General features: G+C 41.9%; 1 protein-coding gene across 8 annotated transcripts in view; it reads right to left on the bottom strand.

Moving 5' to 3' along the window:
* Nucleotides 1-24,567, bottom strand: part of DGKI (diacylglycerol kinase iota) — a 430,951-nt gene that overhangs the window by 255,043 nt on the left and 151,341 nt on the right. For all 8 annotated transcript variants that reach the window (XM_032868387.1, XM_032868409.1, XM_032868419.1 and 5 more), the window contains exon 3: nt 11,526-11,621. In XM_032868387.1, the coding sequence (XP_032724278.1) occupies nt 11,526-11,621 (96 nt within the window). The remainder of the gene's footprint in view (nt 1-11,525; nt 11,622-24,567) is intronic.

The following is a 24,567-nucleotide window of genomic DNA, read 5'->3' as shown; positions in this document are numbered from 1 at the left end:
TTTTTTTTTTTTTTTTTTTTTTTTTTTTTTTTTTTTTTTTTTTTGCTTTTGCCTGCTTGCCTTTTCTCCTATTATTATTTTTTTGCCCCATTCATTTCCTCTATGCTTCTCAGCTTAGGTGTCTGCAGGTCCTAGCTAACAGAATCAAAGCCAAAGAGTCAATTGGCTCTCTTTATTGTGGGCTCTCTTCCTATTTTTGGTTCTTTCCAGATGATTTTGTGGCTACTGACTGTTGAATTTTTAGACTCTTTTCAAGTTGTCTCACGTCAAAGTTGCCATGCATCTTACAGATTAACTGAACTGTTACTAGATGGGCAAAAAATGTATGGAAGTAGGATTGTAAGTACACAGACACTAATAAGTTGATATTTACACAGTAAGAGCCCTACACACCCAAAGAGATGTACATTTATGAATTTTAAGCCGATAGATATGAGAATGGGTTAGACATACTACAGAAGTCTGAATAAAAATCAATAAGAAATGGTGTGCCTATGTTGTCTTAATGGCTCTTTCTAGTTCTGAGGTAGGATGTCATGTGTGTAGAGATCTGAGGCTCAATATAAACTAGAAAGCACTTGCCTTTCAATTCCTGCTGGTGCGACAGCACTATATACATTCCCTAACCTGCTGTATGAATCCTAAAATGTCCTCATTATCAGTTTATATTGTGGAAATACAGGAATTTTTTTGTTTTGTTGTTTTGTTTTTCTTTAGTTCACAGCCTGAGATTTGTAAAAAATAATTTAGATACATTTGCTTTAATATGGGATACGGTACCTGCTTAAGAAGCCATCTTGAGCTGGGTAAATATTCTTTCATTGCCATTTCCTACATCTCAAGCTCTTGGGGACATTATTACAAAAAAGCCTCCAAGCCAGTCTAGCCCAGGGAGACCACCTCAGCCACAGTTCACCCAACACTATATTCCCAATTGGCAATGTAGTTCTCACTCACATACACATGCCAACCCATATCATTTTTCAGTGAGGACATCATTACCAAACATAGTGTTTACTGGTATGGCTGGTAGTAGGATATACACATTATGTGCACTGTAAACACAGCTCACTTCAGCCCTGCAAGGCGATAACTTCACCAATCTCATGACTGAGGAGCTGAGATCCTACGAAATGGAGCAACTCACCCAAGATAGATTAGCTAGGCGTGCAACCTGGGTCTTTCTGGCTCAAAAAAAGAAAAGTGATGGGTGCTGATGGGTTGCAATAGAAAGTTTCGTGAACCTCTTAGGAGGGGTCCACATCCTGGAACTCAATGGAGTTTAACGGGTACTTAACCTTTCTACTACAACTTACTACTTCCCTGTCATTTTCCTTACTGGTGAAGGATTAGGGGAACAAGATTGATGAAGATAAATATATTTGACATTGCTTCAGAGGATCCATTCTCATAAGAGCCCCATGGGGATGGATTACAGACCATCAAACCATGACCACCTATGCCAAGAATTTTAAACACCAGTCTTGATCTTCTAGGAGAATCAAATAAGATGGGTTGCCTTGGGCATGACACTAGCTATAACAAGGCTTAATACCCCACAAGAGCCTACTAAGCAGTGAGTATTGAGTCTCCCTGCTGAAGAGCCTGAGAAGGAGGCAGGAATTCAAACATCCTGGACGCTAAGTATGATGATACTTAAATGGCAGGGTTTGATCTAGTGACAGGTGTCCATGTCTGTATGTGTGTCTCTCTCAATAATCCCATCGCTGAAACCATTCATTCCATGAAAAACGGCAGGATAACTACTCACTGTTGTCACTGTTCTCAGCACTAAGGATCCAGGACAGTACAACACAGGCCCAGTCCCTGAGCTACATGGGACCTACATGTTCTAGGGTACAGATACAGGCAAGTAGGTGAGTGATTAAAAAAAATAAATAAATAATAGAAAGTGATCCATGCTATTTAAGATCAAGAGAATGGATAAGGGCCACAGAGCTGAGGGATGGCTAGTCATTTCACTTCATGAGATCCATCCTCTCTTTTATTCAGTGAGAGACGTGTGCTGATTATAAGGCCCTCCCTCCAAGGTTCATACTCTGGTGTTGCCTTTCCGGGATCAGTTTCTGACAACCCATGGCAGCCATTTCCATGGAAGGAGGAATGACGGTAGTGGATGATTTTTACCATGTGTCTGTGACTTGCCATGCAATTAATTGCTATATATGCATCATCTTATTTCGGCTTCACAAAAATGGTAAAAAGCAGGTATTGCCCACATTTTTAAAGATAGGAAACCAAGGTAATGACCAACATCGCACAACTAGAAAATCCTGAGCCTGGATTCAAAGCCAGATCACCACTTGTTGCCCAAGCCCACACACCTCCTCAAATGAAGGCATCAAAGCCAGCTTTTCCAACTCTGTGTGTTTTCATGGAGTTGAAAATCTCTATCTGCCTGGTCTATGAGGCAGGGACCAAAAACAACAAGCTCCTAAAAATCGGAGACAACGTGCACTTAGGAGCTGATAGTAAGTCTGGGGACAGCTGATGCAAATAATGTTTCAGCCAAGACTGGGGCCTCTGAGCAACAAGAATATTGATTACATTCTATTTTCTGGGTCTCTGCACTGAGGAACAGTGGAAAAGGGAAAGCATTTCTATATACCTAGGCATTGCCTAGGTGAGATGTAAGCCCTACATTCAGTCAGATGCAAATTATCTTTATTAACAGGGCTGTGCCAGCATTAAATAACAACACGGCTCTGCACAAACATATAGCCTCCTACAAACAAAGCCTCAATCTAAAATGATCATTGCAGAGGAGATGGTTATTGTCAGAGGCTCACACTCTACAAATAAAATACGTGTGCACATGCGCACACACACACATACACTTGACTTAATGAAAGTTTAGTATAAAGGCAAAAGAATGCAGCAAGATAAAGACAAGGTATGAAACTCTGGATGGTGATTAAGCTTCTCTGACATTCTTCCACCTTTAAGTGGGCGGGAACTGCCTCCACGAGGAGCCCAAAGAGTTAATGTTATTGACTAACACTGACAAGTCCTAAGAGAGTGGCAAAATGATGTGAGTACTTCTCAGGCTTCCGCTGAATGCTGAGATCCCACAAGATGCCATAGGTGTTCCGTGGGGAAGTAATGGACTCAGCAATCATCCCTTCCCCAAGGGGAAATGTAGGAAATTCTGCACATCTTAGGTCTTTCTTAGAGCTTCATAACACATATTTGTATATCATAGGTGTTCAGTGTTTTTGAAACTTATTTGGTCATGAGCCTGCTATCATGAAAGATACCCCAGATTGTTTTCTTAGGAGCTTAGTGCTCTCCAGAACATGATTTTGTTTCAAAAAAAAAAAAAATGGACTGTGCAAAAAGGAAATGATACTATAGATCCAGGGTCACCTAGGAGTTGAGAATCCTGAAGTTCTCTGGGCACTCTAACCCACCACTGTGTCTGTTGCATGAAGTGGGCAGGATCAGTGAGATACTCCCCTCAAGTGTATAGACAACACTATGGGCCAAATAACCACACTAACGACAACAATGATAGTATCCCAGTAACAATGGCTAACATTCGCTGAGGGCCGGCCACATGCCAGACACAGTTCACTGTGCGCACTTGGATGATCTCATGCAAATGCCCAACCATCTGGCTGGACACACATGGAGAACCACCACCTGCACCCACGGGAACACCCCTCTCCCTTCCTCCACTCACAGCCACTGACCAGGGGGTCAGGAACGGAGAATCTGTCTATGCAAATGCTTTCTCAAAACTATTTCTGTTGACGGCTCGGCTCTCCCTGAGTCATTCCGATTCATTAGCTCCTCCATATCCTAATGCAGGGAGAGACCTTTGGCAGAGAGCAGCTTTGGCAGCTCCCTGGAGACGGTGTCTTCGAGGCTGGCACCCAAACAACATGAAGCTGGCTCAGCCTCCTGGGCTTTACTGGCCCCCTCGCAGTTCCCTCTGACAGACCCCACCCCACTCAGCCAAGCCGCCATCTGGGGGTCGAGCCCCTCAGTCTGCCACGCTGGACCACTGGCATGCGAGGGGTCACCCAGCAGGCAGGCCTGATGCATTCCAGGGCTTGAGTCCAGCATTGGTGCCCCGTGGTAACACCTGCCAGCCCCGACTGCACAGATGGGCAGAGAGGCCCAGTGTGTGCTGGACCCTGCTTTGCCTACTCACCCACAGCACAGAGAGGCACATGAAAGAGCATCTGCATAGGCTGCTGTCCAGTGGAACCATATTCCAGAGATGAAATAAAGAGTGTGTGACCAGGTCCTACATCTTTCTTTTCTTTTCTTCTAAGCAACAAAAAGCTGAAAGCGTTCTTCAAATAGGGCAGGGAGCTACCTCACGTGTACTCTTACAAGTTTCTTCCAAGGATCCAGTGAAGTGGCCAGCCTCCTTGTGAGTGGGTACTGTGATACAGAGGTGAGACTTCTGGTCTACCAGTAAGGAGATGTTTTCTGGAATGGGTTACTTCGATTTGCATACTCAGTTGGTCCCACCCATGACCTAGGGAGACTGTGGATATACACACAGCAGCAAAATGACAAGGTAAAAGTTTAAGTCTCAGTGTTGGGGTGAGCAAGGAGAATCCCAAACACAAGGTCTTGTTGAGAGAAAAGTCCAACGAAACGACTCATTAGCTCGTTCAGCTCGATGACCTTGAATTTTAAGTAGGGACAGGAGAAAACTGGAAAGGATGCTGATGTTTGTCGACTAATTTCATCCCTCTACCAATTCTGAGAGGCAGATACAATCACCACCACTTTACAGAAGGACCTGGGGCTCAGAGAAGTTGGGCAGAGGCAGGATTTTGATCCAGATCTTACTTGTCTCTAGATCTGCATGGTTCTTTACTCTCCACACCCCCCACACCCATATTACATGGCCTCCCTTATGCAATTCATTCATTTACTCAAGAAAATTCTATTTGTTAAGCTTCCAGCAACATTGTAAGACACCTTAGCATGAAGGTCAGGAGGGGGTGGCCATTTTAGCTATACTTTACCCACAAGGAAAAGACTAAAGCAAAACACTTGAACAAAACAGTAACAAAAGGAAAACAGTACCCATCAGCCTACCCACAAACACAAGGTGACATAAGCCCATTTAAAAATAGAAAAGATATCTGGTAACAGCGCTCTGAAGTCTGACAGCTCCTTTTTTCTCTCACCCAACCTACACGTTCTCACTCACCTAACGTCTAACTACTCTCTTCCCCACAGTTCTCAGTGGTGGGCGCCTCCCTGCCTGTCTGCTCACTTATCCAGAAAACCACAAATGTCTCAATGAAATCTTTAGTCAAGGCTGTTTGCAGTAGACCTCCGGGTGTATGCCCACCTGTGAGCCTTGCGGAGGAGCCACGAGGCCAGGTAAGTCACCTTACAGGACAGCCACTGCATGTGTTTCCCGGGACTGCCCTAACCGAGGCCCACAAAGTGGGTAGCTTAAAACAACAGAAATGTATGGTCTCACAATTCTAGAGGGTTGACATCTGAAATCGAGGTACCCACAGGGTTGAGATCCTTCTAGGGGCTCAGAGGGAGAATCTGTTCCATGCATCCCTCTCAGTTTCTGATGACAGACAGCTTGCGGTCCTTGGTGTTCCTTGGGGTATAGCTCCCTCACTCCAGACTCTGCCTCCTTCCCTATGCATCGCTGGGTGTCTTCCTCTTCTTAGAAGTCCACTTGTCACACTTGAGCAGGAACCTTAACTAAGCATCTCTGCAACAGCCCTATTTCCAAACAATGTCATAATCCGAAGTACTGGGGATAAGGACTGCCGCATCTGTCGGGGGAGCACAATTCAACCCCTAACAGCCACCTTATACCAGTCCCCTTCGTTGGGTCCTGACACTCTTTACGAAGGAGAACAGGGGCCTTCTGCACCTCTACCTGACAGCAGACAGTCGTCTGTAGAGTCATCTTGCTTTTAACGTATTCACACCCTGTGCCGCCCAACAGAGACTCTGATGTGGTCCATCCCGGCTGGGATCGACCACTCCAGAAAATAAAATTAAAAAGAGTTGATAAGTTCACAATTCTCACCCAGCAATAAGAACCGGTGAGGCTGATCTTAGTGACAACACTTTAAATCAGGAAATGGAGGCAAAATCGGTGACATTTGTCCAAAGGTCACTACATGGGTGGAACAGCAGGTTTTCAGACCCAGGTCAGTCTCACAAAACCCATTTCCTTCCCACATCCCAGAGAGCCCATCTCTGTCTACCCAAGTAGATGCAGGTTGTGGACCCTGACTACAGTTGTTGGGTGTATCAATGTAGGCAAGTGTCATTTCAGTGTCAAAATAGGTGTGCACTAGTATGTGCTCTATTGACTATTAATGGAGGTGTGAATTTCTTTAGAAGCCAGTATGTGGCTCAGCGTCTTTGTGTATACTATCAACAACGCACCAGAAGGGTTCTACCTACTAAACTGTGATACTGTCATTTCCAGTTAACGGTCGCTCTCAACACTGTCTGCAGTTCCTGGCACAGGCACCCAGCCCATAAACACTTCCAGAATAAATGAAGGAAGAAATGTCCACCTCAACACATAGCACCAAACGAAAGTGGTCATAGTTGGGATTTTATTTCAGTTCTTCCCCCCATAATTGTGTTGGGAAACAGTGATCCTTCTGCTCCAATTTCATTACTGCTGCCTCCCTATCCCTTTCTTCTCTCTAGGCCAGAAAAAGAAACAGTTACTAATTTTGGGACTGTAGCTGATTTAGGAACAACTTTAATCCCATTAAATTTCTGCTCACAGACATTCTACAGTATTAAATGTTGTCACTAGAGAAATGCAGAAGATGAAGGATTTTAAAGGTCATCTGGTTCAGCCCCAAGGCTTTGGAGTAAACCCTCCCACAAACGTCTTTGTGTCCTATGACGTCACTGCCTTGCTTTCAATACCCTCCAATACCAGCCCCAAATATCAGTCCATAGGGCAGCAGGAAGTCGTGGATTTGCAGGACGGCTTTGGTTTTAAAGAGACTATTGCAATGTCCCTATAAGTCAGGGTGACTGTCTCAGTGTCCCTGATGCAGTTCTGGTTTATTCTTAATGTTACGGCGCCCTTCCTGCCAGGAGCTTCTTTCACCGTTGAAATGGTATTGCTTTAGACGACTTGTTACATGGCCATGCTCCCTAAGCACACAGGCATTTATAACATGCACTCCAAGTGTCAGTTCCAAAGACATGGACACGCACAGCCCCCATCTGTCCTTTTTTCCATTCTTACCTAGCACATGCCCTCTGGTGTGACCATGCACGTCTGATGATTGCCTCCTCCCCTATTGAATGCTTGTTCCTGCCTCTGAGTTTCCTAATGTTCCTCTCCCTTCCTGAATGTTCTCCTGCCCCACCACTTATGTAAATCTTACCCATCCTTCAAACTGTGGTTAAGCCCCACTGCCATGAAGCCGCCTCTGTCTACCTCAACCCACACGGATTCCTCCCTTCTCTTAACTTCTACCCGTGACATTTGCTTTGCTAAAATAAGGTAAGGAAGGAAAGGCACATCTTTGGTAATGGACTCACTCCTCCTCTGAACGCTCTGCCTGTACATTGCTTAGAAACCTGCGGGTAGTACCTGGTCCTGGCAATTTGGTCCTTATCTCAACAGGTTGGCTATCTTCAAAGGTACGTCATTAAAAAGAATGAGAATATGATGCATAATCCATTTGCACATGCTTTTTTCTTACCAAATGGTTGTTCAGCCAAGAAAGCTGCAAACAGAACATTTAAACTGGAGACTCTCTCAGAGATTAACTTGCCTAACCTCTTACCCAAAGCCGATGTGCACCCCTCTCCCCACACACACAGCAGCCTTGAAAGATGGCCATCCGACTTGTTGGTAAACACATCATTTCAGCTTGTCTCTCTAGAAACCTTGATTCTTTGCTGGATAGCTCTGGTTGTTAAAGTTCTTCCTTGTAATAGAGTATTTCTCAAAGTTAAGTCTGTGGACCATCTGCACCGTAGTTATTTGAGGTGCTTCCTAAAACTGCCGATTCCTAAGTCCAGCTCCAGCATATTGAATCAGCATTTGGAGCAAGGAGAGAAACAGTCATCTACATTGTTAACAGGTTTTCCAGGTGATATTTATGATCTGTGTAAGATTCGCTGCTAGAGTCAGTGGATTCTATATCGAGAATTCAGTTCTACCTTCCTAACGACAGAGAGCAAGACCCTCCCCTCTTCTTCAAGGCAGGTCTTTCAACACTGGAAGAGGTCAGTTCTCTACCTCCCTTCATTAATACTCGTCGGCAACCCAGGTTATTTCACTCTTACTCCTACTACAAAGTTCCCTACCCTGAACCAAGTTCAGCACACTTCTCCTGGTCTTTCCCTTCCTGCCAATGTCGCCCTTCCCCTGCCAAATCTGATGCCCAAATTGAGAGAGAGAGCTAGATTTGTAATGCTTTCACTACACGCTGACAATTTTCTGAAGTACAGTGGACTCCTGGACAGTGTGGGGGTTCGGGGCACCAACCTCTTGTGCAGCCAAAAACCCACATATAACTTCTGACTCCCTAAAACTTAACTACTATAGCCTGCCCTTGACTGGAAGCCATACTGATAACATAAACATTCGACTAACACATATTTTGTATTCTATGCACTGTATGCTTATGATACAGTAAGTTGTAGAAAATAGTTTTAAAAAATCATAAGAGACAGGGCACCTGGGTGGCTCAGTGGGTTAAAGCCTCTGCCTTTGGCTCAGGTCATGATCCCAGGGTTCTGGGATTGAGCACAGCATAGGGCTCTCTGCTCAGCGGGGAGCCTGCTTCCTCCTCTCTCTCTGCCTGCCTCTCTGCCTACTTGTGATCTATTTATCAAATAAATAAATAAAATATTTTTAAAAAATCACAAGAGAAAATAATTTACTGTAGTTATAATACTATCCTGTATTTATCAGAAATATTTCACATATAAGTGGACCTTATGGTTCAGACCCATGTTGGTCAAGTGTCAGCTGTTATCAATTTACACTCCAATGAGCTGACAGTGAGAATACCCATTTTGGCTTAAACTAACCTGCAGGTATTGTCATTTTGTAAATCTTTGCTAATTTAATGGGCACATGACCTTGACTCCTTATAGTTGTTTTATTTTGGGTGCCTTCGAAAAATATGTTTCATATATATATTGGGATTGGTAGTTCTTTTGAGAATTGTCTGCTTCTCTCTTTTCTGTTTTTGTTGTTGTTTTAATTTTTAACTCATTGTGTCAGTTGCAGTGGCAAGTAAATCCTTTCAATGCATTATCTCCTGTAATGTTCCAAACACTCCCCCCACTCTGTAGGTGAAGAAACTGAGCCTTCAGGAGCCTATAATGAGAAAACACAGACCTTCTGCTTCGTCACTGATTCATCCCTTCTTTCATCAACCTTTTTTTTTTTTTTTGGAGGAGAGCTCTTCACCTTCCAGACGCTTTGCTAAGAGAGGTAATATGTGGCTGACCCTAAAAGACTACCAGAAAAGGATCAAAGGGAATAATTTGGAAATAATGCAGAATTCCTAAACAGTAGCAGCAGAAATCGTTCAAAAGCATATATATAAGTAAAATTGGTTTTCCTTTTTTCCATTTTATATTATCTGATGTCCCAAGACCAGTGTTTTTGCAATTAACTGAGATCCTAAAGTTAATTCATTATTTATAGCATTTCAGTCCAAGTAGCTGAGCAGCTCTTGGTTTTTGGTTAATTCAATCAAAGTTTATGCAATTATACTTTAATTCAAAATACATATGCATAATGTTGAAATCCTGATATTTAAATCAATTGAATTTACAAGATTAAGAGAAATGCAAACAACCAAGTACAGATCTGAGTTGGAAGCAAAATTCAAAATAATTTTATCCTACTCTCTTTTTCTAAGAAGGTAACCAGTGCCCAAAGGACAGGAGTTCTCAGTATCACACAGTGAGTGCTAACAGTGAGATTCAAATGGAGACCCTGTACAGCTGGGCCTTTCACTGATTTCTATTCCTAACTTCACTCAAGCAAACCCTGGTCCCCTCAACTCTTATGAAGGTTTCCCAAAAAAACCTATAAACCAGTCATCAGAACAGCTAATGCAATTTTTAAAGTTTTGTTCCTCCAGCTCTGCAATTCCAGCCAGACTGATCAAAGTGCTTGAAGGCTATATTCTTCTAAAAGCTTTAGCGGAAACTCAATTTCTTCCTTATTAGTCATTGATAGAAACATATTCATTTGTAATTCCAAAGCCCTGCATTTTGCCCCAAATCTTTCTTTCATGTAATAAACAAACATAATGAAAGAGAGAAAAAAAATGTATTAGATGCCATTTAGGAGGCCCATTTCCCCAAATACGAAGAAACTCATTTTTTCTTTCTTCTTTACTATTCTAGGTTTCCCGTTACTCTCTTTTCAAACCAATAATTTTGAATTACACAAAAATTTTAAGTTCACTTTCTCAACAATAAAATTTTAGTTCCTCACAACTTAATGCCTGGCAACCGTGCTCTTTTCACAGAATATAAAGACAACCTTGACATTTAAGCTGATGGTTCTAAATGAGGATACAAAGCAAATTTTAAAAAGCATGGGCTCTTCCAATGTATTTGTTAACTGTCCAGTTTCTAGAACTTTATCCTCCACGTTTGATCCGAATTATAGGCACACCCTGGAGACACCATGGGTTCCGTTCCAGACCACTGCCATAAAGTATCACAATAAAAGGAGTCAAATGAATTTTTTTGCTTCCCAATGCATCGGAAAATTATTATTTACACTATTCTGTCGTCTATTAAGTGTGCAATGCCATTACGTCAAAGAAAAAAAAAGACAGGCCTTAATTAAAAAATACTTCATCACTACAAGCGCTAACTATTACCTTGGCTCTCCACCAGTCATATTCACCGATCACAGATGACCATAACAGACAACAATCAGAGTTGGAAATATCACGAGAATTCCCAAAATGTGGCGCAGACACAAAGTCAGCAAATGCTGTTGGAAAAAATGGCGCAGGGGCAGGGTTGCTACAAACCTTTAATCTGTTAAACAAACAAACAAACCAACCCACAGTGTCTACAAACTAAAGGACCTATGCCTGTTTTTGTGGCCGGTGCCCAAGGCCAAACCCGTGGGTCACCCTGTGCTCACACTCCCCCCTCTACAAGCGAGTCACCCCCTCCCAGGGTTACGGTTCCTCCACACAGAGACCTCTCCCCACGCACACACCCCGTCCAGAAGCAAACACTCATGCACCTTCACCCTCTCCCCTCCCCCCGACACACAAATCCAAACCAACCCTGGGAGTCATCAGAAAGCAGCACCTTCTACCAAATTGAACCTGCAGAGCCAAGTCCTGAGGCCATTAAAACCGACTCCTTGAAATCCACGTTGACTGGCCACTGTCTCATAAGGGACAGGCTCTTTCAAACCTCTCCTTGGAGATTTGGGCAAGGTGGCCTCCGTGCTGCCCGCAGACGTAACATGGCAGCCTTCCCCGGGATAGGTGAGGGCCCAGAGGTCTGAGGAGCACACTCACTGCAAATCTGACTTGGCAGTTCTCCTCTCCCAGGTAACACAGGTCTCCTGAGACGTTGGTCTCCAGCCACAGGTGCTCTCCGTTCACGGCATTCTCCTGGAAGGAAAAGACCCACCTGACTTCAGTTTTCTTTCTAGGCGTAAAGGGGCGAGAGCTCAAATTTGGGTTTTGGGAGGCAAGAAAGTAAGGGCACCCACAGGGTTTAAGCGCTTCTCATTTTACCCCTGAAAATATGGCCGGTGCGTGTCCTATCAAAATTTAGAAATAGAACAGGTCTTTCGTAAAGTTTTGTCGAAGCCATCACTAAAACAGACATGAGGCCTATGAAAGCTTTATCCATAAGCTGTGATAATCTGTGAAACATATATTAAACAAATAAAGAAACATCCCTCAAATTGTTCAATGTAAGGTCGTATTTATCCAGGCCCAACACTGCAGATTCCATGACAATCGAGACCAAAATCCTATTAAAAGTTGCCTTTACTTAGCAAATGAGTTAAGAAGGAGGACAGTGGTATTAACGCACGTTAGAGACTGTTTGAAGACATATTTATATCAGTAATGGGTAAATTACGTTCTAAGGCAGAGGCTTCTTAAAACTTACTTTTAAGTCACTGTGTACTCAAAGCATAATAAATTACTACTAATTCACACTTTCCCTACTTCAACAGGGCTTTCACCCATATAACATTAAGTTTCTCAAATTGAATGATTTTCCTGCTTCTATAAATGGTCACGTCTGATTGCAAACAGAGGTGCTGTGATGGGTGACATGAAACATCCACTCAGGAATGCATAACGTTTCGTCGGGGTGGGGGGGGGTGTAATGCTTCTTAAACAGGACGACGAATAGGATTGCACATTCCTTCTGGCACACTATCTTAGAAACCTGAGGGATTTGTGTATCGATTGTGTATTTTTTGCTCATTTGCTTGAAAAGGACTCTGAGCTATTAAGGAAAGCACTGGACTTGGTTAATCACAAAGAGATGAAGTTTACCGATCTTGGAGGAAAAGTGTTTTTGTTTGTATCTGGTTCATCCGTGGGGCATGCCATGGATTTTTTTTTTTCCCATGGGAGATGTTATAGCCTGAACTGTGACTCCCCGCAAGTTCATATGTTGAATGTTCATATGTTCCTCAGTATCTGAGGATGAAGCCTTTTAGAGGTAATTAGGTCATGTGGGTGGTGCACTTATGATTGGGATTAGTGCCCTAATAAGAAGAGACATGAGAGGGATTGTTTTCTCTTTTCATACATACACTGAGGAAAGGTCATGTGAAGACAGAGTGAGAAGGCATCGCAAGCCAGGCCATCTACAAGCCAGGAAGTGGGTTCTTACCAGGAACTAAAACTACCAGTGCCTTGATCCTGGAGTTCCCAGCCTCGAGAACTGTGAGAAATTCCTGTTGTTTAACCTACCCAATCTATGTATCTTGTTAAATGACTTCAATAAGGAGCTTTATAGAATAGCCAAGTAATTTAGAAGTCCATCTTACACGAGACCTTTATAATAACTGACTCTAGAAATGTCCACATGACTGCCCTGTGAATCCCAAAGCTCAACATGAAGTAGCAGAAACATATACCGAAGAGAAACTGAAAAAAATACAAAGTGTCATCTATTTCTTAAACATATTTCTTCAGATTCTAGTACAATACCTTCCCTTTCAGAGCCTATAGGCTCAAATGATTTTCAGACAAGAATAACTAGAGGTTATAGATACTTCACCATCTGAGAAGGGTGACACCAACTCTTAGAAGAGTGAGAGTGAGGGGCAGGAGAAATTTCATGAGTTCGGCAGATATTCAGCAATCAGAAACAATGCACAGGGAGACTCTAAGGCGGGGGTGGGGGGCATCCTATACATGTCTCAGAGTGCTTCAAAAACCATTCCAAGAAGAGAAAGCAAAGCTAATGAGAATCATGACCGTCCATGTCAAGGGGTGACTGAACATCTTTTCACCAAGACTTTTTCTTCTCTATTGGTCACTTTTCCCTGTAGAAAGTCATGTTCATTTTTTTTTCATGGAAGTCAATGGAAAATGGGGTTCACCTCACAGTCAATCTTGCAGAAAAACAACAGAAGCAAGAGAAGAAGAGCTATAGGTTTAGACCCTAAAAATTTTCAGGTAGGAATGGATGAGGACAGTATACATATTTATTTTTCTTGTAAATGCATACATATATACATATATATGTGAATATATACACTCACACACATACATATACGTGTGTGTGTGTGTGTGTGTGTGTGTGTGTGTATCCTGTCTTTGTTAGGTATCCTAAAGAAATTGATCCCCACAATCTAAAACAGTCTATTACTGAGAACTTGATATCCAACTTTCATTTAGAGCCATTTATAGAATGAGATCTCTTTTCATTCTGTTGTTCTTTAATTCATTCAATAAACATTTATTCCACACCACGTGTGCCAGGCACTGGGTTAGTGTGGTAATGCATGACATAAAATCTACTAGAGAATATGAAACCTGAACCCATAATTATAGCATCAAATATTAGGGAAACCAAAAGAGCAAAGATCCTACCAACAGTTTGAGAAAGTGAAAGATAAAATGTTGTAGTGGATAAAATGGTCAAAAAACACTGATAATAAATACAAAACTGATAAACCTTGAGTCAGATTCAGGCATAGAAGGGTCATTGGGATTTGCTAACTTCATTCTTGAGTGGAGATCTGATTAGTCTTTCTAATCACAAAGGGAAGAAAGAAAAAAAGACAAGAAGCTTCCTGCCACAGTGGTTCTGACCCACTGGGTCTCAAATTTGACTGATCATTAAAATGAACTGGTAAGTTTTTAAGAATACCTGGGTACCATCCCCCAGAGAGTTTATTTTAACTAATGTGAGTTGAAACCTGGACACCATGAGTTTTCAACGTTCTGAAGTGACTCATGTACAGAGAGTCTGAGACCCCATAATCCAGCAGACCCTGCCCTACCCCCTCAAGTTAATAGATTCTAGAACTTGTCTATGATTGATCTATTAAATCTGATACTTTTCTGTCCTTGTACAGTCAGGTACAAGGTAAAAGAGGAAGAGAGAAGAGGAGACATAAGGTAGCCCAGAGAGATTTTAAGGAGAGAGACAGGAAACCACAGATAGTGAGAAGGCTCAAAGTTAACAAGATAGATCCAGGGGATAATGGAAAAGTCTTCAATCACAAGCCTTTAAAGAAGCAACAGAATAAATGAGAATGTTTATATACTTAATAGTAATCTTACGTTAGGAATGTACCTAAGGCAATAACCCTAATGGAATAAAAACCATTTACATCAAGAAGTTTATTTCTACCATGTATAATCAAAAATTGGAAACATAACAAATGCCCCGTGGAGAAGAATGTTTGGTAGAATAATACATGAAACAGAGTATTATAGTCATCAAGAAGTGACAATTATGAAGATTGGCTGTATGGAAAACTACATGATGTAAAGTCAAATAAAAAAAAAATTTCAAAATTACCTGTATATTACAATCACAACTCCGAATATAAATAAGAGCTGAAAAAACTGTATTTGTAGCTTGATTTCTGGATCCACACTCCCTGTTAGTTATTTCTACTTGTTCTCCTTTCCTGGAAAAGTTCAAGAATGAGTTTTCTTTATTTGCTGCCCCCACTTCCTTTCCACCGCATTGTTTCTCGAACCCAGCTCATCAGGCTTCCTTCCTTCTCATTCCACCGTAACTATTTTTGTGAAGATCATCAGTGACTTTACATGGCTCAATCCAATAGCCACTTCTCAGTCTTTATCGTAATCAACAGCTTTTGATACAAGTGATCATTCCCTTCTTTTAGGGACACCTGCTTCCTGGAAACACTATACTCCTTTCTTTTTTTTTTTTTAATTGCACCTCAATGGCCACTCCATCACAATCTTCTTTTCTCGACCTTTCCTGTAATCTCAAACTCTAAACAGCAGAGTGTTCCACAGCTCATTCCCAGATCTTCACTCTTCCCCAGCCACCTCCAGTCCTAAGTTATTTGCTTTTAGCTCTTGTGACTTTAGATTCCATCAATTAATTGTCGTCTCCCAAATTATTCATACAGTACAAACCTCCTCTTTGAACTTCAGACTCATTAAAACAAAACAAAACAAAACAAAAAAACTGCCCTCTCAATATCTCTACTTGAAACCAACAAGCATCTCAAAATTTTAGCCTCAAAACTCAGTCTGTGGTATACTCCTTAAATCTACTCTTACTTCAAATGCTGTTTCCATTCTTAGAGCTGGAAATATTTTCTAAAAACTTTGGGGTCCTTTTAGATCTCCCTTTCCCACTCCTGTCCATCTACTAATGTTACTGACTCCAGTTTCAAAATGGGCATGAAACTCAATTACTTACCACTTCAACCACCACCACTTGATCTTCCATAATCTTTGGCTTGGAATGCCCTCATACCCCCTAACTGGTGTCCCTGCATCACCATGGTGATGAGGCACCAGTCTTGCCTCCCCATGGTCTATTCTTCAGAGAGCAATGAAAGTAATTGCTTTAAAATGTAAATTTGACCAAGCCACTGATAGGCTCGAAATTCCTCAAAGGCTATCCATGAACTTGGAAGAATGCAAAGCTTTTACTATCGAGTCCCTGGGTGCCTCTCTTACTTCCTATCCCTCTGTAACCTCATTTCCTGTCCTGGTTACCTCATCTTCTATCATACTCTGTCTGAGTCAATGACTTGCAGTCACACTAGGCTCCTTGCTATTTATTTCCTCAAGCTGGCTAAAGAAGCTTCACATCAAGTCCTTTGAATTGGCTATTCCCTATTCCCTTGACTAATAATTGCTTACATGAGATAACTACATTGTGCCTCCCTCTTTTTTTTTTTTTAAGGTCTCTGTTCAAATGTCCCTATATCAAAGGCTGTTCACTGCATATGCTGCTTAGTCTATCCAAATTGTTTACTCCTCTCCGTTCTGATTCTATGTGGCTAATTTCTATTCACTTACTGGTCATCAGATCCAGTGTTACTCCTTCCAAGAAGCCATCACTAGCCCCAAAGTCTAACTGAAGTTATTTGTTAGTTTCTCTCATAAAACTGTGTTCCCTTCCAATAACCTTTCTCCATTGGTAATTATCCATTCATTGGAATAATCCTTTGATTAATGTTTCCTCATATATGAGATTCTAAGCTCCACGAGAACACAGAATGTCCAGAACTTCACTTAGTGCCTGGAAAATAATGACAAATAAATTTTGGGACTTGAAAAGATGAAAGACTAAGAATCAATGAATAAATGAATCCATGCACATTTTTGTTATATGCAACTCCCAAGGGGGTAGAAAGGCATAATTATTTTTATCTGTCCATTAGTCTAGAGTCATAAACTGTGAGAAGTAAACATGGTGCCTAATAAGAAACAGGACAGTCTCCTAAAATCACAAACAGAAGAAAAGCCTTTTTTAAAAAAAAGTCATGCAAAAAAAAAGAGATGAAGCATACCTCTTACTAGACTACATTTTTCCCATGCCTCATCCTTTTCTTGCACATCTGTCTTGTCTGATACCTAATAAAATACATTTTTTTTAAACAGGTATTTTTTTTTAAAGATTTCATTTATTTATTAGTCAGAGAGAGAGAGGGAGAGCGAGCACAGGCAGACAGAGTGGCAGGCAGAGGCAGAGAGAGAAGCAGGCCCCCCGCTGAGCAAGGAGCCCGATGTGGGACTCGATCCCAGGACGCTGGGATCACGAACTGAGGCGAAGGCAGCCGCTTATCCAACTGAGCCACCCAGGCGTCCCTAATAAAATACATTTATAGTAACATTACCCAAAAGAGAAATCTGGACTTTGCCCTCAGCTCCGCAAAGGTCATCTAAGTGCTGGGAATGTCCTGCCTGATAAGAGTATATGTTTACTTCGGGGCCTTGAGCCATGCCAGATAGTCTAAGACAACTGTGACTTATGGTGGGGCTTAGAGCCATATATCAGCTCAGCCTCCAGAGGGGCTAGAGATTAAGTTCAGCCATGCAGGAATCAACCATGTCTACATGACCAAGCCACAACTAATACACTAGACACCAAGGTTCAGATCGATTGGCAATATGCCACACGTGCTGTCACACAAAGTTGCTAGGAGAGGTTAGCACTGTCCACAAATCCACTAGGAGAGAATAACGGAAAGCTCAACCTGTGAAACTCTCCTGGACTCTGTACCATGTACCTCTCCCCTTGGTAGATTTGAATCTGTATCCTTTCACTGCAGTAGGCCACAAATGTGTATATAATAGCTTTCAGTAAATTCTGTGAGTCCTTCTAGTGACTCATCAAACATTTTGAGTATGATCTTGGGGATGCCCAAACCTTCAACTGATGTCAAAAGTGAAGATGGTCTTGGGGACTCCTGAATTCTGCATAAAGGTATCCAGCTGGGACTGCATTCACACAAGAAGAGAACAGACAAATGAACCACTGTGGTTTTCTTCTTACATTTCCGATTCATCCTTCTCTAGCTCAATATTAATAAACATGAGATAGACTTTTCACATACCAGCTATATGATCTTGGGCCTAACTTCCCTAAACTTTATTTTACTCACCACTAAATTGCAGAAATAACTACTTCACTCACAAGGTCATAGTGATACTTAAATGTGAAAAATGCATAATGTCCAATGCCTTGCACACAATTAGAATAGGTGTTCGATGTCGTTTCTACTACTGTTATTGTGGTTACATTTGTGAAACTGAATTAAGGACACCTCATTTAAAATGGAGTCAGGAGGTCAGATGGGGGAGCTGTCACACTCTACGACTCATCATTAATTGCAGACCCCCAACAGGAAGAGACTTACCTTGCATTCCCAACACGAAGAAGACTATTTTACTACTTCAGCAAGAGGAAAAGAATTTCTCCTTGATGCCCAACAAGCTCAGCCAATAAGAAAATACCTCAGCCAATGAGAAACCATCACCTCCCTGAACTCATGCTTTCCTCCAATGGACTTCCATTTAAAGCAGCCCCTCCCACACTCCTCCTTTTCTCTATAATGTTTCTTTCCTTTGATGTCCAGATCAAAGGTAGTGTCATAGCTTGCATGTCCCAAACTATAATTCCTCAGCTAATCCCAAATAATCCTACTTTGCTGGTAAAATAACTGGCAGTTTTACTTTTAAGGTGGACACTATCCAGTTTTCCTTCCTTTCTAACCCATAGATGTTGGTATTATCTAAGTTTTTTTCCTTGGTCTTTGTACCAAGACTACTAACCTTTCACCCAAATTATTTTTTTCTTCTTCCTGGACATACAGCTAGACCTTATTACCCAGCCTTCCTTGTAACTAGGTATGGCCGTGTGACCAAGATCTAACCAATGGAACATAAGCATGACTGATATGTATGGTTTTTAGACTTGGCCCATCAAAACCTCCCACATGCTTCCTCCATGCTCTTTTCCCACACTGGATACTTGAAAAGCCAACCTTGGGGATGATTTCAGAAGCCATCTGGTGAAGATGTAAGAGCAACTGTTTGTGGCATTGAATAACTATGTGAAATAGAGCCCACCTCCCACTCAGCCTACCTGGAACAGTCCTTGTCTGTTACATGAGGGAGAAATATACTTCTCTTCCATGGTGATTGTATGTTTGAATATCCTATTTATTGCAGCCTAGTCTACACCAACTAACACAGACCTTATATTTTTGTCTGGATTTCCTTTCATTATCTACATCCACCCCCAAGTTACTTATCATATACTGAAGAACATGTCTAATCCGAGTGCTGGTTTCTTCTGCTCTGAACTCTAATTCTGACTTTCTCTCTGATATTTTACAATGCTGCAAAATTAATTCCCTTAGAACATAACAACAGTTTTGCCTCTCTCTTGCTCAGGATGCTTAAATGATGTTCTATTATTTATAAAATGAAATCCAAATTTAATCTCACACACTAGACCTTCCACTGACACCAATTTGTCCATCCTTAACCTTCCTTGTATTCACCTTTGCACATTTTCCTCCTTCATCACTCTTCCCTAAATATAGCCATAGCCTCCCTTTTTTGTGCCGTGTTTTTTGTTTATTCCATTCTCCCCACCCAGGAATCTCTTTCTCCTCTACATATCCACCTTGAAATATCATCTCAAACAATATACAACTCAGAGTATCCATCTGTGCCAGGCCAAAAAAAATAAAATAAAATAATAGTTCTCCCATTTCTAAATTAAGATAACATTTCTTCTGTATCTGTGAGTACTGAGACAAGTCTTTATAGATATACATATGTTTATATAGATGGATCTGTATAAAGATGGATCTAGCCACCTAAGAATAGAGCTCCATCTAGGTATAGATTTATAGATACAGATATGATTCCTTGCTCTCAAGTTCTACTGAAGTCCTAGTAATGGTTATAGTTAAAAGGATATGTGTATATATTGGTGGGAAGGGTTTATAGACTTTGAATAACACAGAATGCACTGACACTAGAGGCAAATCATTTACACAAAAGGAAGACACTTGCTTATATAAATGTTTTGAAACAGCAGGGAAGTTATAAAGATGTATCTCATGTAAATGTCCTTACAAATTCGGAAAGGAAAAGAACTCTGAACTGTCTCTCCCTGAAAGTCTTCATGATGATAATAGGTAGAATTTGTCTAGGATAGTTTAACAAGGATAGTTTAGCCAAGAAGCATGTGGCTATTGAGAACTTGAAATGTGGTTCCCACTAATTGAGATGTCCTGTCACTGTGAAATTCACAGCCGACTTTGAATACTCAGTGTGGGGGAAAAAAAAAGAATGCAAACCTCCTCACTGGTAGTTTTTATACTGATTACATAATGAGATGGTAATATTTTTTTATATATTTGGTTGAACAAAACATGGTACTAAAATTAAAATTACATATTTATTTTTACTTTTCTCAATGTGGCTACTAGAAAATTAAGAATTATTTTATGGCTCACATCTATTTCTTACTGGGCAGTATTAGCTCAATCACTTGCTTAGAGGCAGAAGCTTAGCCCCAGAGAGACACTTCTCCATGACCTGTGAAACTGTGGGATTCTACAATCTCTCCCAACAGCCAGAACTTAAAATTCTTACAATTTGGTGAACTAAATGACTATAAGGGTGCACGAAATCATGCTAGATCTGCCCCCACAATTAACATGGCAGACCAGTGCCAGGACATTCACTGATTTATAGCTGGTTAGCTCCTCCTGACCTCTCGGCCATCAGATACCTTGATCAACCCGACTTAACAGTTTTTGAAATGGGGATGGGAGTGGGGAAAGGTTGAGGTGAGAGTCACTATCGGGGACAACACCCAGACCTGAAGATACAAGAGCTTAGACCTGAAGGCACAGGTTTGCTAGGACCTGCCCCCTGATATAAGACTGAAATGAGAACATGCTTACGCACTCAACCATACACACCTGCCTCCTCCTGGCGCTTCATTCGACATTTCTAAAGATAAGATGACCTAGTTTCATAACCCAGTTTAAACCAATCCCGCATGAAGATTGTCCGCGTAATCTTGTCCCTGAACCAAGTGGTAGGGTGGTGTATAATTGTGTTATGTTTCTACCTACCTAGGAGAAAGCACTTCTTTTCTTAGCATTGTCAACTAGAGGAAAGAAAATATGGTCTGGATTTAAAATCTGGCTTTGTGTTGAACTTATTTTCCATAGCCCTCAGGATTGGCGGAAATTTTCCAAGGGGGGAGGAAAAAAATGAACTGAAATTAAAATCGACGTTAAAACCAACATGCCCTTTAAGAAAGATCTGGATGGCTTTTCCACCACTGCTTTGAAAGTTGTTTTAAAACAAATTATAAAACAGTGGAGACAGAGTGAGACCCACCTCCTTGCCCCCTGCTATCATACTAAAAAGAGAGAAGAAATCTCTAAGTACAAATTAAGTCTCCACTGTAGAATTAGGCATGCGACATTTAAGAGAAGACACACATTATCTGTACAACAGACATACTTCTGAAGGAGCTAACTCACTCTAAACCGGAAACCTGGATTCCAGCCCAGGAGATGGGATTTTTTTTTCCTTTTTGAATATTACTCCTTTTCTGGCAACTTAGCCTGTTTTCCCCAAAACTGGCTTGCCCAGCATGCATGACTTGGGCCTGGGAGCAGCTCCTGAAGGTTGTCACCATGAAGGTGAAGAGGGAAAGAGTGGGGAGGAAGGAGAGCAGACCGTCGCTGTGCTCTAAGACTCACACAATGCATCATCCTAGGAAAGAGAGTTTAAAAGAGTTACCTGGGATTCATATAGCATAAACCCATTTATTTTCCAAAGGCAGCTTTGGACTCTTTGTCTACCATTCCTTTCAGGAACTGGAGATTACCTGAGGCTGGTCAATTCCCAGTGAAATATCCCCTTCTCACTGATTGAACAGAAAGCTGCAATCAGTTTGTCCCCCAACATCCCAACATCTACAGCCAGAGAGCAGGTAGGCCTGTGATGCTGTGCTCCCCATCGTGAAGAAGAAAAACCAAGCAGAAAACACTGTCCCTCCCTTCAAGGAGCCTGAAATCCAGCTGAGGACCTAGAATAAGAAAGCAACTAAAAACTGCTAATTTGGTTCTAAGGTTTATAAGACAGTGAACCATGGGGAGAGGTACTGTGAGGAAGCAAAGCAAAAAGTGGGTAAGATAAACAGGACTGGTTCAGTTGAAAAGATGAACATGACCTGGCACAGAGCAAGGGAGGAAATGTCTATAGGACACAGCAATTGCCACTTGTGTCTACTATTGTCACTAGAAGCCTCAGGTGCCACGGTAAAGACTGATCAGGCCACTCTTTGGACATCAACATTGAGGGTTCCATCCGGGATGTACATGGAGGGGCAGGCATTTGCTCAGGACGCAGGAGGGACTGTTCATGACGAGTCACCAAGAAAATGAGACAAGTGAGACAGAGAATCTGATAAGTCATAATAACTATTTGAGTAAATCACAGCAAGAGAGAAGTTCCGTTACTTTGAGGAACAGCTAAAAATAAGAGAGAGATAATACACAGCACTAAGTAGGGAAACGAGAATATGAAGATGAGAATATGAATACTTTAAGGGCGTTTTTAAGTCTGCGTACCCAACACGTCAAACCGACTCCTACTCTAGTATACCTGGCCCAAGGACACAGGTGCCAAGTCTAGGCTCACCAAATCAGTGCCCTTTGGTGTCTCAGCACCCCCACTAGCCAGCTGCTTCCCCAAGGTCCTTTGCACAAAGATACTTAGGAAACAGTTGCGCCCCTTTCTGAAGACTTTCGCATGAAGTCAAAACAGGACCACTTTGGGATTCTACAATAAACAGAAATGTAAGGAGTAAACTTTTAATCCCAGCGTTTAATTCTACCCTGATTTGTCTTACAACTTCACATGCACCATGAAGAGCCTCTGTATCTGTTTTTTCACTGGTGAAACGCAGAGAGGGGGAGTGACATATGTCAGGGGGTCAGAGTCCTAGAGGCCTTTGAGATGGTCCTCCATCCCCCTAAACCCTTCCTCTCATTTGAGAGACACATACAAGGCTCCAAACCGAGATCAGTAAATAGAAAGTGTGAATAAATGAAGATCGATCATTTCAATGCTTTTAGTCCAGGAGAGTGGGCTGGAACAGCAGGATTCTTCTTCCACAGGGGGCCAGGCGGGGGGTAGGATGAAGGAATGGCAGAGGCTGGTCAAGCCAGTGGCCTGGGCTTACCCTCGAAGCAGAACACAGAAAATCCTGGTTCAGCAGCTTGTACAGACCAGCAAACTAAGGTGACATAAATGAAAATGGAGAAAAGCCCATTTGTTAGGAAAAGCCAAAAATTTTGAAGCAAGGGCAAGTTTTGGCCAGGGGGGGACTCTAAAATGTTTTTAGCCATCTGCTTCTTCCTCTCTTCTGAGAAAAATGTTTTACATGGTCCTAATAAGGAACAGTAGTGTTGGTCACTGTTTGGCTTCAGTTCACTAACAGCAGTATCAGCCCACGGTTAATTTTTCTTTTCAGAGTCATATCTTTATAGTTTCTTGCACGTCAGATCTTCAAATATGCCCTCAGATGGACTGTCTTCAGAGGAGGCTCTCAGCGTTCCCTCCATTGTTAAACATCCCCACAGCGCTTCCTGACACGCCATCATTTCCCTGGGGCACCATGACAGGGCGCCCACAATCAAAGGAGAGGGAGGAAGAAAGAACTTAGTCCTCACTTGTTCTTCCCCTGCTATGTAGTACAGCCTTCCACCACCAGCCCAAAATACCATTCTGATGAAATATTAGAGTGCCTACATCTCTACAGGAATCAGAAAATAATACCTTCTTGCCAAGCTTCGGCTGAAACAGGACACTTCTTTTTAAAAGCCGTTTCTGATAACTATTTCCACTGTCAAACAGCAGTGGATCGTCCTTCCTGGAGCTCCGTGACTCAGGGCCCCTCCATTCCAGGGGTCCACACCTATGTTCTTGCTGTTGACTTCTTGTCTCCAACTGCTTCCCAAGCTCCTTGAAGGCAGAAACCCCATCTTCCTCCCCTCAGGATCCCAAGGAACCAAGGCAGGCTCTAGCACAAAGCAGGGACTCAAATGTGGGATGAATTCATCCCTAATTTTCTTTCTGATTAAATAAATCGGCAGGCTGCGCTGTTTACAAAGACCTTTGACACTTACTGCCACGTTTGATTCTAATAACACCGCAGAAGTCCCCCTTAGGCAGGGGCCACAATTTTCTCCGTCTATCGATGAGGACACTCAGACTGAAAAAAATCAAGTGACTTGACTAATATCACACAAGGAACAAAAGGATTTAACGACTTTTTCTATATCAACGATTTAAATTCTCCCTCATTAGGGTCCTACTACTTTAGGTCAGAGGATTGTTTTGGCATCACAAACATTAAATTCACCAGTTTGGGTCCCTGAGTTGCATCATTCTCATCACTGGACCCTGAATGCCTCTTTTTGATCTTATTTATCTATTTGTTTATACATTTAATTCTTTTTAATTACATAAACACTGGTGTGGATAGATTCTACTTTCCATTACGGTTTAAGAGTTTATCAAGGAACAGTCCTGG

Source organism: Lontra canadensis, unplaced genomic scaffold (genome assembly GCF_010015895.1).
Source record: "Lontra canadensis isolate GAN:19392208 unplaced genomic scaffold, GSC_riverotter_1.0 scaffold2, whole genome shotgun sequence".
NCBI lineage: Eukaryota > Metazoa > Chordata > Mammalia > Carnivora > Mustelidae > Lontra > Lontra canadensis.
The sequence above is the reverse complement of the archived record's forward strand: the minus strand, read 5'-3'. Positions and strand labels throughout refer to the sequence as shown.